Consider the following 18,451-nt stretch of genomic DNA (forward strand, 5'->3'; position numbering starts at 1 on the left):
AGTTGACTTAGATACTGTTAGGGCTTCTAGCTGTCACTCTACACACCAAGATGACAACCCCCAAGACTCCTCAATTCCACCTTATGTTCCATGATGGCCCCTCATAGCTATATGCCACCACTATTGCCATTCTTTCATTATTCTCCAAAGGAAGACCTCAGGAACCATGTGGTGATGGAAAATAAACTTCTAGGAAACCAATACAGCTCTCACTCATATACATTCAAGAGTTTAAAACCTCCCATTCCTAACATCCATTCAAATCTTTTAAATCTGCTCAAGTGAATTATCTGCTCTCTTGAAAAAACAAATCATTTTTCTTTCAGACCCTAAAGCAAAGATAGTGGAGCCTGAAAACTGACAAATAAAATGTGAACTCAACACTCCATGCTGAGATAATTGTAGCTTTTGAAACATTGGCAACTGTTCAAATGTCATGATAATTGCCCTAGGCAAATAGCAATGTAGAACTTCCTTTAAACTGGGTGAACATAGAGTCATAAACCCTTCAGTCTAACTTATCCATGCTGACCCAAGTTTCTCAAACTAAATTAGTCCCATTTGCCTGCATTTGCTCCATATCTATCAAAACCTTTCCTACTTACGTATCTGTCGAAATGTCTTTTAAATATTGTAGCTATTGGTTTCGCAGTAGGGACATGAAGCATTGGGTGGAGGAGCCCAGATCCAGGCCCAGGGCTGAGCTAGCAGTGGGAGCTGTTGTAAAGATCACCTAACTTTACTGAGCTAAGACCTATAGGATAAATTATATTGTTTTATTTTTCTGGCATTATTTTCTGTGTTTTGGTTTATTTTCTGTGTTGAAGGATGGTGCTGGAAAGTGGTGACACTAAACAACACTTTTCCCTGCATTTATAATAAATACATGTGACAATGAATAAATCAAATGAAAAGGTTGGTTTGCAGGTGTGGCAGACAATTAAGTGAAGGAATATTGTCTTTCATTGCTAGAGGGAAGAAGATTACAAATAGGGAGGTTGTTCTGCAGCTGTATAGTGTTGGTGAGGCCACACATGGAGATCTGTGTAGAGTTTTAATCTCCTAACTTGAGAAAGGATGTACTGGCAGTGGAGGGGGTGCAAAGGAGGTTCATTAGGTTTACTCTGTAATTGAGAGGATTGGCTTATGAGGAAAGATTGATTAGACTGGGACTATACTCACTGGAATTTGGAAGGATGAAAAGGGATCTTATAGAAACATATAAAATTATGAAGGGAATAGATGATATAGAAGCAGGGAGGTTGTATTCACTGGTGGGTGAAACTAAAACTGGGGGCATAGCCTAAAAATAAGGAGGAGCAGATTTAGGACTGAGTTGAGGAGGAACTTCTTCACCCAAGGGTTGTGAATCTGTGGGATTCCCTGCCCTGTGAAGCAGCTGAGACTATCTTGTTGAATGCTTTCAAGGCAAAGCTAGATAGATTTTTGAACAGTAAAGGAATTAGGATTATGGTGAGTGGGTGGGTAAGTGGTACTGAATCCATGACAAGGTCAGCCATAATCTTGTTAAATGGTGGAGCAGGCTCTATGAGCCAGATGGCTTACTCCTGCTCCCATTTCTTATGTGTGCATGTAAATCAAATTAAATCAAATCATTCCATACATGCACCACCCTCTGTGTGAAGTAATTGCCCCTCAGATCCCTTTAAATCTTTCTCCTTTCACCTTAAACCTATGCCCCCTAGTTTTGAACTCTTCTACCCTAGGGCAAAGATCTTTGCAATTCACCTTGTTAATGCTCCACAATCTTTTCAACCTCTATCAAGTCACCCCTCAACCTTCTACAATCCAGGGAGAAAAGTCCCAGCACTTTTTCCTAACCTACACCAGATGGCCTGTCAATGACAGCAGCTTCTTTTTTAAGCCATCTCTTAGAGGTCGAGACTCCCTTTTAATGTTTGCAGCATTAGACATATTTTTAAAAATCAGATTGTGACATTTAACAGACATTCTTCTTCCATCAAGAATATTTACATCTCTTCCATGAATTTGATACTCCTACACTGCAGGTCAAGATCCTTGAAACAGAAAAAATGGCAACACTATGTTCAGGTGGCTCACTGAAGTTGGGGTTTCCAGCCATGTCCATTTCTTGGTACCAACAAAAGTTGGATCTGTAAGAAATACCACTGGGAATTTTGTATTTGGCTCCTAAATGCCATTCTTTTTTAGGCATTCACAGAATCCTCCTAACTGTCTGAAAATACATGCCTTTGGAGAGTGACCATTAGATTGGCCAGTTTTGTTTAAATGCTCAAATATATTTGGTTGACAATGTGTTAAATTGACAGTTTAACAAGAGGCCAATGGGAAATACTTTTCAAATGTGATTAAATGGATGACTCTTTATTTCATGAGAATTTTTGAGTGTTATTAATTCCCAACTATATGATAATCTGGCCCTTGGTTACTATACTCTAGAATATAAATGTTTTTGAACACAGTCTAAGTTTATATGTTTAGCAAGAGCTATATTTCATACTCTATAAGACTCAAGCACTGATTACTAACTCCCTGTATTTATGCAACCAATTAACTCATTTCAATGTATCCATCAGCTCTTACCTGAAGGCATCCCTTCAGACCTTATTAGATGACAACATTGGTGTCCTCCTCACAGCTTGCTTTTTAGTGTTGTCAGCAAGTCTGGCTACAGTACACTCCTTTCCATCATCCATGTCAGCAAAAATTGCAAATACTCAAGCCTCCAGCACCAATGAACGCATAATTCCCTTTAGTTACAGTTAGCCAACCTGAAAATGTTCCATTTATTGTTGAATGATAACTGGATGATTGTGCAGTGTTCCCAAATTAGTGGAATATACAGATGACTGATTCATCTCATTAAGAGTTATGGGGTAGCAATATATCTTGGTCACTGGCGTAAAGCGAGCTATTGGATCAGCTGATTCAATACTGACCACGCTACAATGAGTTAAATGAATCTTTACCCCATGATTACATGAAGTGGTTATAATTCATTGATATATTTTTTTTATATAGCTACAAAGATAGTGCCTCTTCTAAATGCGCAAAAGCACAGATCTGTGAGTATCATATATTTACGATCTCTGGTGGCAGTAATATCAAAACCGTGTTTGTACTGAAAATCTATATTGAATGCTTAGCAGGCACCTAACAGTGAGTCTTTACTTATTGGTTAGAATTCTCCATGGTGATTCTCTGCATGGTGAGTTCTGATTTCCGGAATGACACATGCATGACAGCTTTATTACTATGGTATAATGTTCAAAAGGTTGAGGCCTCCATTAGTCACTCAGAGAATTCTGTTAGCTAGATTGAATTAATAATTAATTTCAGAAGAATGAAGGGAAAAGTTGGTCCTTGCTCCCATTGTGAATGTTCAAGCAGCCAGTGAGAAAGTGGTATAGTCTGAGCTTGAGGGGAGTTGTCCAGTCTATTTTCTTGATAATGATTTACACAAGGTATTGAATTTACATATTGTTCCCCTGAGACATCAAGAACTGTGCTCAATGTGGTGAGGAAAATTATGGGATTCAAAAATGAAATGTGACAACAGAAAATTTAAAGGATAAAAGTGTGTGTCTGGCATTACCCACCATTAGTTGATGAAATGTATTTTATATAGTGTACTAGATGGCAACAGCTGAGAGGGGTACTTTACAATTTTGCCTTGTGGCACCAAATACTAATAAAACAGTCAACTAATTTGTGACAGATAAACATTTACATCCTGGACTTCCATTTTAAACACTTACTTAAGCACTTCCAATGTTAAAGGATGACACAAAAATATAAAGATGATAGCTGATAGAAGATTCTAACTTCTAGGCTGAGCTCTTTAATCTGAGAACAGGGATCATTATCTCATACTTCGGAAAATAGATATTACAAATGATCTTTCATTTGATACATTCTGTGCCTTTACTTCCACTATTTATTTTTATATCCCTCGTATAAGTTTAAAAACAGAGCTTTGTGAAGTGCAATATCTATTTTTTTGTGTGGACAAACATAACAACTCCTCCGCAAAAGGAATACCCAACAAATGTCAATGAAGTAAATGACTCTTTTTTTAAAAAATGTTGACCCTTCACTTGATTAGATCTCAGGCACAAGCAAAGAAGATTTCACTGGGAACATGATGTAAAATAGTTGTGGTTTAACTCAGTGTGAAAAAGATACATTCAAGGAAACTGAGGACTGTTGTACCAAAGATTAGAGAGGAGAAATATTGAAGCACTGGAATCAATTATTAATCTGACTTCTCTGCTGGTAAGAAGTGTATTTATTACTAATGTAACTTTACAACAGTGAAATAATATTTTATGACAGTATTTTGATAATCACTTATCTTTATTCAGGTTTTCCATGATAGATATTAGAAATACCTTTGCTCTCTATTTGATGCTTTGGAATTGTATCCTATTTAACCTCTTAGGATATTAATAGTTGAAAATGATTTTGTTCTGTTTTTTAAGGGGATTCGGACCTGCCAGTTTGTTTTGTAGGAGGTTGGAATTTAGTGCTCCCACCTCACTACCATGACTGTGGTGATGGACTGAGTGTCTTCCTTGGAGTTGGCTACATTTTAGCTATGCAGAGAAATTCTGAAGCACTGTGCTAATAGCATAGTCTGCCCCTTTTGAAAGCAAAGTTGCATAGGAAGATATCTTTTGCAATTTAAAGCATAACAAATGAAACAAAAAGGCAGAGAGAGGAATTCAGGATCATTCATGAAATGCTGAAGGTATGGATGATAGAGGTGGGGAGGAGAAAAATTGCCACAGTTCTGTGGGCAATCAGAAAACCATCTAGAACCATCTTCAGAACATAATGGGAACAGATGACTTTGGACATCAATTCCCAATGCTTGGACTTGCAGGAAAGCTAATGACCTCTTGCAGGTTGTGAAGGTCACTAAATCAATCTTACAACACCTTACAGGAGGCCCAGTGATATTATTGCTATGCTATTAATCCAGGGACCCAGGGAACATTTTGAAGACATGGGTTTAAATCTTGTCATGGTAGATGGTGGAATGTAACTTCAATAGCCCAATGATGATCTTGAAGCTGTTGCTGATTGTTGGAAAAACCCATCTGGTTCACTAATGTCCTATATGTGAAATCCATACCTGTCCTAGCCTAAATATCATTCCAGATTCACAGCAATGCTATTGATTCTTAATTGTCCCCTTGGAAATTAGGGATGGGCAATAAATGCTGGCCTATCCAGTGTTGCCCATATCCCACAAATAAATGAATAAATGAATAAACACCTGTAATGTTGCAGAGTGCTTGACACACCCAATTACTCCCCTGACCCTACTCCTTGGCAATTATGATTCATATCTAATATGCAAATATTCCACTTCATCCTCACACATTTTTCAATCCTGCAAGTCTCATAAACATACCCTATTGCCTCTACATACTGCCAGCTAATCAACTATTGCAGGTACATGACCCAAACACAGCACTATACAAGCTCTGATGTTCTCCCTTCTGATTAACAAGACACAGAAGGAAAGTGAGCACAGCAGAATCAGCAGCTGACCTGGAACGCTTGTATTCCCTGAGTCCAGTGGAGGAGGTGGCTTTCAGCATCTTGTAGTTATGAAGGCCCTGACACCCAGTATTGCTAAGAACATTGAGGAAGGCAGAATGTGCCTGTTTCATACTCATTCCCAACTCCTAGTTCACCTACATTTCACTATTTGGTATGATGGGCAAACAGCAGATTGTGTGCCTATAGTTGTTTGACTTCCCAAACCACCCCCCTTCCCCTCACAACACAATCATAGAGTCATAGAGATGTACAGCACGGAAAACAGACCCTTCGGTCCAACCCGTCCATGCCAACCAGATATCCCAACACAATCTAGTCCCACCTGCCAGCACCCAGCCTATTTCCCTCCAAACCCTTCCTATTCATATACCCATCCAAATGCCTCTTAAATGTTGCAATTGTACCGGCCTCCACCACTTCCTCTGGCAGCTCATTCCATACACGTACTACCCTCTGTGTGAAAAGTTGCCCCGTAGGTCTCTTATATCTTTCCCCTCTCACCTTAAACCTGTGCCCTCTAGTTCTGGACTCCCCTACCCCAGGGAAAAGACTTTGCCTATTTACCCTATCCATGCCCCTCATAATTTTGTAAACCTCTATAAGGTCACCCTTCAGCCTCCAATGCTCAAGGGAAAACAGCCCTAGCCTGTTCAACCTCTCCCTATAGTTCAAATCCTCAAATCCTGGCAACATCCTTGTAAATCTTTTCTGAACCCTTTCAGGTTTCACAACATCTTTCTGATAGGAAGGAGACCAGAATTGCACGCTATATTCCAGCAGCGGCCTAACCAATGTCCTGTACAGCCACAACATGACCTCCCAACTCCTGTACTCAGTACTCTGACCAATAAAGGAAAGCATACCAAATGCCGCCTTCACTATCCTATCTACCTGTGACTCCACTTTCAAGGAGCTATGAACCTGCACTCCAAGGTCTCTTTGTTCAGCAACACTCCCTAGGACCTTACCATTAAGTGTATAAGTCCTGCTAAGATTTGCTTTCCCAAAATGCAGCACCTCGCATTTATCTGAATTAAACTCCATCTGCCACTTCTCTGCCATTGGCCTATCTGGTCAAGATCCTGTTGTTATCTTAGGTAATCCTCTTCGCTGTCCACTACACCTCCAACTTTGATGTCATCTGCAAACTTACTAACTGTACCTCTTATGCTCGCATCCTAATCATTTATGTAAATGACAAAAAGTAGAGGGCCCAGCACCGATCCGTGTGGCACTCCACTGGTCACAGGCCTCCAGACTGAAAAGCAACCCTCCATCACCACCCTCTGTCTCCTACCTTTGAGCCAGTTCTGAATCCAAATAGCTAGTTCTCCCTGTATTCCATGAGATCTAAGCTTGCTAATCAGTCTCCCATGGGGAACCTTGTTGAACGCCTTACTGAAGTCCATATAGATGACATCTACTGCTCTGCCCTTATCAATCCTCTTTGTCACTTCTTCAAAAAACTCAATCAGGTTTGTGAGACATGATTTCCCATACACAAAGCCATGTTGACTATCCCAAATCAGTCCTTGCCTTTCCAAATACATGTACATCCTGTCCCTCAGGATTCCCTCCAACAACTTGCCCATCACCAACGTCAGGCTCACTGGTCTATAGTTCCCTGGCTTGTCCTTACTACCCTTCTTAAACAGTGGCACCACATTTGCCAACCTCCAGTCTTCCGGCACCTCACCTATGACTATCGATGATACAAATATCTCAGCAAGGGGCCCAGCAATCACTTCTCTAGCTTCTCCCAGAGTTCTCTGGTACTCCTGATAAGGTCCTAGGGATTTATCCACCTCTACCCGTTTCAAGACATGCAGCACTTCCTCCTCTGTAATCTGTTTTCTTACTCTTGCATTAGACCTACCTAGTCAATGAGGAGGGGCTGAACCAATATCATAGCACCAATGCAAGAAGCTCCACCACTGGATCTGATCCTCTGGGCCACCTTCAGATGCTGATACTGCATTTACCGTGGAGACTAAGTCACCACGCAAACAGAGCAGCAGATAGAAACATAGAATATAGAACAGAACAGCGCAAGAACAGGCTCTTTGACCCATCATGTTGCCAGCCATGATGCCATTCTAAACTGATCCCAGCTGCATGCTCTTGGTCCATATTCCTCCACTCTCCACCTGTTCACATGTCTGTCTAAATGCCACTTAAATGTCACTATCATGTCTGCTTCGACCACCTCCTCTGGCAGTGCTTTCTAGACACCTACCATCCTCCATATTAAATAAATGCTTGACACATGTCCTTTAAACCTTCCCTCTCTCACTATGGCTTCTAGTATTTGACACTTCCACCCTGGGAAAATGACTCCAACTATCCATACTATCCAAGCCTCTCATAACTTTATATACTTCTATCAGTTTGCCCCTCAGTGTCTGAAGCTCTAGCAGAACAATCCAAGTTTGTCCAGTCTTTCCTTATAGCTAATGCACTCCAATCCAGGCAACAACCTGGTCAACCTCTTTTGCCCCCAGTCCAAAGCTCACATCCTTCATATAGTATAGTTACCACAACTAAAGTTTTATATAGCTGCAACATGACTCAATGTCCTGATTGACGAAGGCAAGCATGCAAGATTGTATCCAAAGGGATAGAATCAATGCTCCTAAAGGTCCCACCATTTACTACATACTTTCCTCTTGCATTTGACCTCCAAAATGCATCACCTCACACTTGCCCGGATTAAACTCCATCTGCCATTTCTCCGCCCATCTTTCCCACTGATCTACATCCTGCTATATCATTTGACAACTTTTGTCACTACCCACAACTCCACCAATTTCTGTACCATCTGAAAACTTACTATTGAGATCATCTACATTTTCACCCAAATAATGTTTATATATATTATAAACAACAGAACTCCCTGCACTGATTCCTGCAGATCAATGGTTACAGACCTCCAGTCAAAAAACACCCGTCCACAACTATCACCTGTCTTCTAAGTCCAAGCCAATTTTGAATCCAACCTGCCAACTCACCATGGATCCCATGTGACTTAATGTTTTTGACCAGACCACCATGAGGGACCTTTTCAAATGCTTCAGTGAAATCCATGTTGACTGCATCCACTGCTCTTCCCTTATCAATCATCACTTCCAATTTGTCACTTCCACAAAAGTCTCAATCAAATTTGTGGAGCAAAAGATCCCTCCACCCCCCCCAATCCCCCCAATTCCATGCAATCCCAAATAATTATATTCAATTCCAAATGTGAGTAAATCCTGTCCTTAATGAAACTTCTCCAATAATTGCTCTCCCACAGATTTACGGCTCAACGGCCTATCATTCCCTGGATTGTCCCTATTACTTTTCTTAAACAAAAGAACAACACTGGTCATTGTCCAGTTTTCTGGGTCCTCACCTGTGGCTAAAGAGGATACAAAGATCGCTGTCAAGGCCCCAAGAATCTTCTCCCTTTCCTTCCTCAGTAGGCAGATCTCATTAGCCCTGGGCACTGATCTACTTTAATGTTTTTCAAGACACCATCTCCTCCTCTTTAATATCGACTTGCTCCAGAATATCAAATATTCAGGTCGTTCTGCTGTCATGTGTGTTTCATTATTGCAAATTCACTATAATGCGACTGATCAATAGGGGACACTGTTTCTAAAGTGCAACCTTTTAAAGTGCATATGTTATAACGCGACTCTGGCCCAGTGGTTTAAATGGTGCTGCTATTATACGATTTTCTTATGACATGGGGTTGCATGAGAATAGAACTACCATGTTAGAGCAGAACCGACTGCACTCCTCTCTAATCTTACCATCATCCATGTCCTTCTCCTTGGTGAATACAGATGTGAAGTACTCATTACGGACGTTACCCATTTCCTCTGGTTAAAAGCATAAATTGCTTCTTTGTCCTGGAGTGGATGCATTACCTTCTTGATCCTAATAAACATATAAAAGCTTTGGTATTCTCCTTAATCCTACTTGCAAAGGACATTTCATGGCCCCCTTTTGACCTCCTAATTCCTTGCTTAAGTTTTTTTCTGCTTCCTTTATATTCCTCAAGGGCCTTGTCAGACATATGTCACCTTTTCTGTTTTAGATTCATGGAATCATAGGGAAGTACAGCACGGAAACAGATCCTTTGGTCCAACTCGTCCATGCTGACCAGATAATCTAACCTAATCTAGTCCCATTTGACAGCATTTGGCCTATATGCCTCTCAACCCTTCCTATTCATATACCCATCTAGATGCCTTTTAAATGCTGCAATTGTACCAGCCTCCACCACTTCCTCTGACAGTTCATTCCATACATGCACCACCCACTGAGTGAAAAAGTTGTCCCTTGGGTCCCTTTTATATCTTTTCCCTCTCACCCTAAACCTATGCCCTCTAGTTCTGAACTCCCCACCCCAGTGAAAAGACTTTGTCTAGTTATCCTATCCATGCCCCTCATGGTTTCATAAACTTCAATCAGGTCACCCCTCAGCCTCCAACATTCCAAGGAAAACACCCCCGGCCTATTCAGTCTTTCCCTATAGCTCAAATTATCCAACCCTTGTAAATCTTTTCTGAACCTTTTCAAGTTTCACAACATCCTTCCGATGGGCAGGAGACCAAAATTGCACGAAATATTCCAAAAGTGGCCCAACCAATGTCCTGTACAGCCGCAACATGTCCTCCCAACTCCTGTACTCAATACTCTGACCAATAAAGGAAAGCATACCAAACGCCTTCTTCACTATCCTATCTACCTGCGCCTCTACTTTCAAAGAACTAGGAACCTGCACTCCAAGGTCTCTTTGTTCAGCAACACTCCCTAGGACCTTACCATTAAGTGCATAAGTTCTGCTCTGATTTGTTTTTCCAAAATGGAGCACCTTGCATTTATCTAAATTAAACTCCATTTGCCATTCCTCTGCCCATTGGCTTATTTAATCACGACTCTGTTCTACTCTGACGTAACCTTCTTCGCTGTCCGCTGCACCTCCAATGTTGGTGTCATCTGCAAACTTACTAACTGTACCAATACGTTCACATCCAAATCATTTATGTAAATGTAAAGAAGTATATAAATGTATAATAAATGTATATAAATATTTAATCCTCTGCTGTGAAGATGCAACCCATCTCTCTAACAAATCTAGGACCTCACCCAAACACCTCTTTTTATTACTTACAGTTAATTTGCAACAGCAGCATTTCTTGAGAATGACTTCACATGCACATGCTAGACATCTGATTAATTTTAAGCAGAAATAAGGTGTAATTTTAACAAAAAATATATTACTTACTATTTAATAACTGGTTACATTACCTTCGAAATATACAAAATTCTCTTGTGAGACATGTACACCTTTGTTCCCCATATTGAAGAAAGGATATATTGGTATTGGAGACAGTTTGAAAATAAGGTCCTAGGTTAATCCCAGTGATGGAGGGGTTAGCTTATCAAGAATGACTTAAATGGTTAGGACTTTATTCATTAGAGTTTCAAGAAGGAGCAATTTTACTGAAACATTCAAGATTCTGAGGGGGTAGATGTTAAGAAGATGTTTCCATTATTGTGGGGAATCTCGAACTTGGAGACGTAATCACACAGTAAGGGGGCACTCAGTTAAAACAGAGATGCAAAGGAATATCTTCCCCCAGAGCATCGTTGTAGAAGCTAGATCACTGAAAGTATTTAAAGAGAGGGGTGGATAGATTTTTGAAATGTCAGGGAGGTCAGCATACTGATGAGCCAGCATGAAAGAGGATTTGAGGCCTGGGTCACATCAACCATAAAGTTGAATGATAGGAAAGGCTTGAAGGGTGAATGACCAACTCCTATTCTTACTACTTATGCTTTTACTAAGTACAGATTAATATTTTAAACATATACTATTATCACGAAGAATAATCACTAAAGCACTGCTTAGTCACTGGAGAGTTCGTGGAAAATATCATAGCTTCTCCAAGGAGCAGTCCTTTATATCCTGATTGGCAGAACTTACCATGATGTTAGTTAACCTGTTCGGGTCTTAACTGTCTAATCAAACAGCATTGTCATTTGCACTACAATTAAAAATTTATCATAATATACCATCTATGAGTCATAGAGTCATACAGCATGGAAACAGACCCTTCAGTAAAACTAATCCATGCTGATCAATTTTCCCCAGACTAAACTACTCCCAAGTGCCTGCATTTGGCCCTGTCCAAATGTCTTTTAAATCTTGTAACTGTACCTGCATCTATCACTTCCTCTGGTTCATTCCATATATGAACCATCCTGTGAGAAAAAAATGCCCCTCAGGTCCCTTTTAAATCTCTCCCCTCTCACCTTAAAAATATGTCCCTGGTTTTGAACTTCCCCACCCTAGGGAAAAGACCTTTGCTGTTCACCTTATCCATGCCTCTCATGATTTTATAAACCTCTATATGGTCACCCGTCAACCTCATATGCTTTAGTGAAAAAAGTCCCAATCTATCCAACCTCTCCTTATAACTCAAACCCTCCAGTCCTGGTAACATGTGAATCCTCTCCAATTTACTGTCAGTCCAAGTTCTGATTTCTATTTCTCTGCTTTATTTTGGGTATGTAGATTCATTGTTCTTGCTCAGTAGCTGGACTACTGACTACTCCTGAGCGGTAGTCTTCAGTCAAACAAGAAGTTTAACAGTAAGTCAGGTAAACCTCCCTTCAGTTTTTATCTTCAAGTAGGGATTGTTTGTTCACTGCATGCTTTCTGCCAAGATAATGTAACTTTGAAACTGATTTAATTAAGAAACGATGTAAAGAAAAAGGATTGTATTATAAAATATTTTGTTTAGTCAGTCACCTGGATCGACTATAGGTAAAGGTAGAGTGTGTTGAAATAATTACAAACATTTCCTTCTTCCCTGTTCATTCGAGAACATGTCCTCGAATTTTAAAAATGTATTCACAGAATGAAGGCATCATTGGCGAAGATGCCTTTAACCCTGCAGCCTGTGTTAAGTTTCAATAAAGGTCTGGTAGATGAAAGAATAGCATGGAGCTCAACATATGTCAGGAAACTTAATCTTTGACAAATGAAACATGTTTTATTTTATGCCCTATTCCATTCTATCAAACATTTCCCATTGAAAAGGCAACAGTATTTTAAAAATGTGGCCACAAATCACAAGAAAGAATAATTGGATTACCAAAGGGCTTTAACAATTGAAACATTCTTGAAATTTGAGCCAGGACCTATTTGGATTTAGAAGTCTGATAATCACCTAGCAGCAAGACTTTAAAGACAAATAAAGAAAAATGGTTTCATTTACATTCATGCAATATTTAAAACCAATGATTTTGCTTTGTGCATGTATAAATTCACATCCATACTAATTCTCCAGCTATAAATGTTCTAGCTGAAGCAAACTTCTCACTATTAAGAAGTGCTTGAGATACATAGTGAGTTAATGAGTCTGAATCTGCTTTACATTTCCACAAGCCTCCAGTTTCTAAAATTTGTGCTTTATCTTCATAGAAGGAAAAAGACACATTAACAAGTATGCTGTTCATGACCTCAGGAAGTTCTGAATTACGTTACAGCCAACTACTTGTAAAGTGTATTTGCTGTTTTGTTGATATACACAACAAGCGATTCATTTACATCAAGCATTTAGATAAATTGGTGATTAATCTGTTGAGTGAGAATGAATGCTCAGTAGAATACTCTCTCCCTGAACAATCCTCAGCCTAATTTCATCCCTGAAGCATGTCTCTGACAATGTACTACTCCCTCAAAACTGCAGTGATGCTTCAGCCTTGAATTAACCATCAAATCAGTTTCCCAACTTCCTGCCAAATGTGAAAGCTCCGGTAGAAATGTATTTCTAGGCACACCTTCACCAACTTTATACCAACACCTTGCAATCCTCCTCCCCTGTCTCTTCCAATACATCCCCAAAGCAGCAATTGCTCAATTGTTGACAGACAAATAAATTGTTGACAGTTCTTTTGACTATAGAGATGCTGGCTCATTCAAAGGGTGACCATAGAGACTCAGGGAGTGGATGGGAGAGGAGAGTCCTGTGTGGGTCATAGAGTGGAAGCAGGTTGTGCCCTTAATTGGCTACATGCAAGTTTCTACTGGCTCTTGGCAGGTGTCTGAGTTGCCAAATGAATTACGGATGGCAATAAACCATGTCAGATTCTGGGCTCCCCTCCAGATGCCATGCAACATAGGTGCGGCAGGTAATCAGGAAGGTTAACGGAATGTTCACCCCTATTTGAAAGAGGTTGGAGCATAAGAGTAGGGAAGCTTTACTGCAATTGCACAAAGTGCTGGTGAGACCACATCTGGAGTCCTGTGAGCAGTTTTGGTCCCCTGATTTCGGAAACGCTATTATTTCATTGGAGGCAGTTCAGAGAAGCATCACTAGGATGATCTCCAGTATGGAAGGACTGTCTTATGAGCAAACATTAAACAGGTTTCAACTCTACTCAATGGAATTTAGAAGAATGAGAGATAATCTCATTGAAACATTCAGGATTCTTAAGGGGCTGGACAAGGTAAATGCTGAGGCGACAAAGTGTCCAGGACCAGAGAGCATGGACTCGGTCTCGCAATAAAGGAGCACTGATCTGAGACTGAAATGAGGAGGGATTTCTTCCCTCAGATGATTGAGTCTTCGAAACTCCTTGTCACAGAGAGATGTGGGGGCAGAGTCCTTGTTTTTCTTTAAGGCTGAGATAGATAGATTGCAGCAGGGAATTGAGGGTTCTGGGGAAAGGGGAGAGAAGTGGACCTGAGGAGCACCAGATCAGCCCTGATCCTATTGAATGGCAGATCAGACTCTAGGGACCGAATGGCCTACTCCTGCTCCTATTTCTAATGGCCATATTTACTATTCTGCCTGTTCTCTCACCTCTTTACCTGAGGGGTTTGGAATGCTCAGCCATTAGCGTTGGCTTTCAGATGAAAGATTAAACTCAGACCCCAGCTGTTTCTGCAGGGTGGATCAAGGGCAATTTTTTGAAGAAGAGCCAGGATCTTTTTCCATTATCCCTCAACCAACATGACTGATTATCTGGTCATTATCATAGTGTGTTTGTGAGAAATTGCTGCGCGCAAGTTGACTGTTGTGGTTCCTACATTGACTCAATTTCAAAAACTAATTCATTGGCCATAAAGCACTTTAGGAACTCCTGGTGTCATAAATGCAGGTATTTCTTTATTTCATCTTTATGTTCAATATACTAGAAAATATTTGTGTGTACAACGCTACACTTTCCAATGCGTTCACACAGATGAATTTCAATCAAAAGAGAACTGTTCAGCTCGAATTTCTCGGCAGACACAGAGTTAGAACACATTGTGAACAGTTAAGAAAAAGGCTACTTACCTCAGATTTTCTTTCAGTTTATCTTTCAGGGATGGTTCAGAGTTCTTTGACCATTGTGCCACCACCTCCAAGTACTCCTCATCCATAACCTGCCTTTCCACATGATAGCTGGATTTCTGCATTTGGAAGTTGGAATCCACTTCATCTTCTGCGTTGGCAATCATTGAAAATTCCTGGTCTGGTGTTCACCTGGAAAGAATGCGAGAGCAGAGTGAAAACTGGAAAATAGAAACTGGAGAAAGGTACACAGCACCCACACACACAGCAAACACTGAAGAACAGAATGCTATAACAGAAATGGTGAGATCCAAAGATTCTCTACTCCTTACCTCATACAAACACTCTTCAATTGTTTGCTTTCTGGCACAAATTGAATCTTGTTAAATCATCTGCCACAGTGGGGAAATAAATCTTCAAAGTGACCTGTTGCAGTGCCAAAGCACCTATTTGAATAGATTTCTTGTAGAATTTAATCCTCGCCCCAGAGGTATGTGTGGTGGAGAGCATTGGCTGTGGGGGTGGGTTGGCAGTTGGGGGGGGCGGGGGGTTTACAATTAACCAGCTGTCTCCCTACCTCCTTCCAGGATGGATCCACATTAACAGACAGCCCTACCACACTCTGCTGTGAATTGAGGTCCTTAAGTGGTGGATTAATACTCGCCCAGGATATATTCACCCAGCAGCAGTAGGGGACAGACCTTGCAGAAGGCCTGAAAACTAAATCCACAGGGTTTGCCTGCAAACTTCTGGGCTGGAGGTGTTCACTGGTTCAATGATGTCCAGTGCCTGATCGATGTACCAGACACAGGGGTGGGAGACCCCATTGAGAACTACCCCTTTCTTTGTTGCTGACACCCTTCACTCTGCCATGAATCCCACTCTGTGACCTCCAATCACCTGAGTCTTTCCTGGTGAGTGGTTTGCTGGGGGCAGCTGCCAATCCATCTGGCACTGCCAACCAAGTAACAGCTGTGAGTCACTGGTTGGCTTGTGGCTCTTGAGGGGTGACAGCTCCTGGGGGTCTTTGCCATTCAGTCACTTAGCTCAACAGAATTAAATCAATTACGCCAATGGGTCTTCCCAGCAAGGAGGTTGACACAGAACTATTGCTGGCTCTCCACCTGAGGAGGCAATACTTTTATCATCTTTATTAACTATCCCATTTCACAGAAAGTAATACCAATGGGTTGGGGGGGGGGGTGGGGGGGGAGGAGTTAGTGATATGTTTGATTGCATGCCTGGGTGACCTTGTAAAGCCTATGTTTGCTGTTTCCAGAAAATTATGTTTTTCCTTTTATTCACTACACACTGAAAGGTAAGAATGGTCATAAGACATAGCATAATAGTTAAGTCCAATTACGTGAACAAATAGTACACACCATCAATGACACTTGGAATTAAGACCATAACAGTAATTGTTATTGGACTGCATCACTGTTCCTTCAGGTTTTTAAAAAATAGAATAGAATCCCTACTGTGTGGAAACAGGCTCTCCGGCCCAATACGTCCACACTGACCTTCCAAAGATCATCCCACCCAGACCCATCCACCTACTCTATCCCTGTAACCCTCCATTTCCCATGGCTAACCTACACATCCCTGAACACTATGCACAGTTTCTCATGGCCAATCCACCGAACCTGCATATCTTTGGATTGTGGGAGGAAACCAGAACAAATCCACACAGACATGGCAAGAATGTGCAAACTCCACACAGACAGTCGCCTGAGGCTGGAATCGAATCCGGGTCCCTGGTGCTGTGAGGCAACAGTGCTAACCACTGAGCCACTGTGCCATCCCTTGTTAGGGCAAAATCCTGGTTCTCCCTTCCGAACTTTACTGTGGACATAACAACTCTTAATAGACGGCAGTGGGTCAAAATGGCAACTGGTCATCACTTTCTCAAGGGCAACTGGTGATGGGCAACAAATGATGGCCCAGCCAGCAACACCCACATCCCAGAGTGTACTGACAAAAACCTCAACATAACCTCATAACACCATAGTGACCGAGAACAGAATGTCTTGTGAAGAGAGTGCTAAAATCAGGGATTTGGTATAATTAGGAATTTCGTGTTGACGGAGAAGAAAGTGTTGTTTTGTTTCCAATACATGCAAAAGTTCATGTTACCTAAAGGCAGCAAATACAGTACTTAAAAAACATTTTCCAGTGTTCAGTGCTTAGGGTGAGAATGGTAAGTGGAAGAAGAAAAAGAAATGCAAGAAACTAAATTGTAGTTATAAATCACATAGGCTAAAAAAAAGGCAGTGAAATTTGTACATTGGACTACGGCATGTGTCAGTTAAAGCTGTCCAGAGTGTGCAGTAGATATCTCTGTCTCAAATCTCTTTAGTTCAGAGTTATTCAGTTGGAGTATAATTTGGAGAGGCTTTGGTACAAAGATGGTAACAATATCTGGGCAATCTGCTTCACATTGAGACAATACTTCATGGAAAGATTCAAGTTGGTGTGACTGGTATTGCACAGAGTACAGGGAACTATGCAAAGATAGATACTTTTCAACTGGTTCAATGTTCTTTCTGTCTATGAGGATAAGGATAATGGTTAGTAAAAGAGCAGCCTGGTGCCCAGGTGAGAGACATCATGAACTAGCCTGTGAGGATATTAGAGAAGGAGAAGAATAACTGAGTCATTGAGATCCCCCATATTGAGACCAGCAACACAGGGAAGAGAAGGTAAAGATCCTGTTTGGAGAGTACCAGGAAATAGCAGTTAAATAATAAGCAGCACCTCAAAGAATCTTCTCCTCAAGTTCCCAGCACCACAGATGCTAAACATCAACCAATTGGATTTACTCCGTATGATATCACAAATAGTTGAAAATACAACTGGCAACATTCTGGCCATAACATTTAAGACATGTTCCAGGATTTGCCACCCACCCTAGCCAAGCTATTCCAGTGCAGCTACAAGACTGGCATCTACCCAACAGTGTGGAAAAATTTCCAACTCTATTCTATGTACAAAAGGCATCACAAATCAAACCTGGCCAATCATTGACTGTCAGTTTATTTCCAGGTCACCAGTAAAATAATGTAAGGGTCATCAGCAGTGCTCTCAATGGCACTTGTGTGACATTTCTATGGCTTTAAGAGGCGTAGTTTTTCCTGTTTTTTTTTAAATGAAAGAAGGCTGAGTCAGAGGTGCCGGCTAGTGCACTCCAAATTAATAAAGTAAACAGCTTATGAGGCCTCGGGGTTTTTTTAAATTTGGAACAATAGAAGCAGTCTGAATGGGTGTGGCCAAGCTCCCACACAACCAGGATTTTGAGTTTCAGCTCTCGGCAGTTGTTGGAGAGTTTGGAAGCTGCAGTATATCTCTCCCTTCTACACTGTCTGAATCTTTTCTTGATGTTATTCCTCCCGGGTTGCTAGAACTGCATGTGAGACAATCTATTTTATTGACTTTGCCTTTGCCAAGTGTGTGTTTATGGGATGTTATTATATTGAAACAGTTCATTAGTAACAGGGAGAGATACAGCTAAGTCAATTCTATTCTATTTTCTTGTATTTTAA

General features: G+C 40.9%; 1 protein-coding gene across 4 annotated transcripts in view; it reads right to left on the reverse strand.

The window, feature by feature from the left end:
• slc26a6 (solute carrier family 26 member 6) overlaps window positions 1-18,451 on the reverse strand; it is a 160,835-nt gene that overhangs the window by 74,263 nt on the left and 68,121 nt on the right. For all 4 annotated transcript variants that reach the window (XM_072581954.1, XM_072581953.1, XM_072581956.1 and 1 more), the window contains exon 2: window positions 14,916-15,104. In XM_072581954.1, the coding sequence (XP_072438055.1) occupies window positions 14,916-15,079 (164 nt within the window). In that variant the 5' untranslated portion in view covers window positions 15,080-15,104. The remainder of the gene's footprint in view (window positions 1-14,915; window positions 15,105-18,451) is intronic.

The sequence above is a fragment of the Chiloscyllium punctatum genome, chromosome 12, assembly GCF_047496795.1.
Source record: "Chiloscyllium punctatum isolate Juve2018m chromosome 12, sChiPun1.3, whole genome shotgun sequence".
Lineage (NCBI taxonomy): Eukaryota > Metazoa > Chordata > Chondrichthyes > Orectolobiformes > Hemiscylliidae > Chiloscyllium > Chiloscyllium punctatum.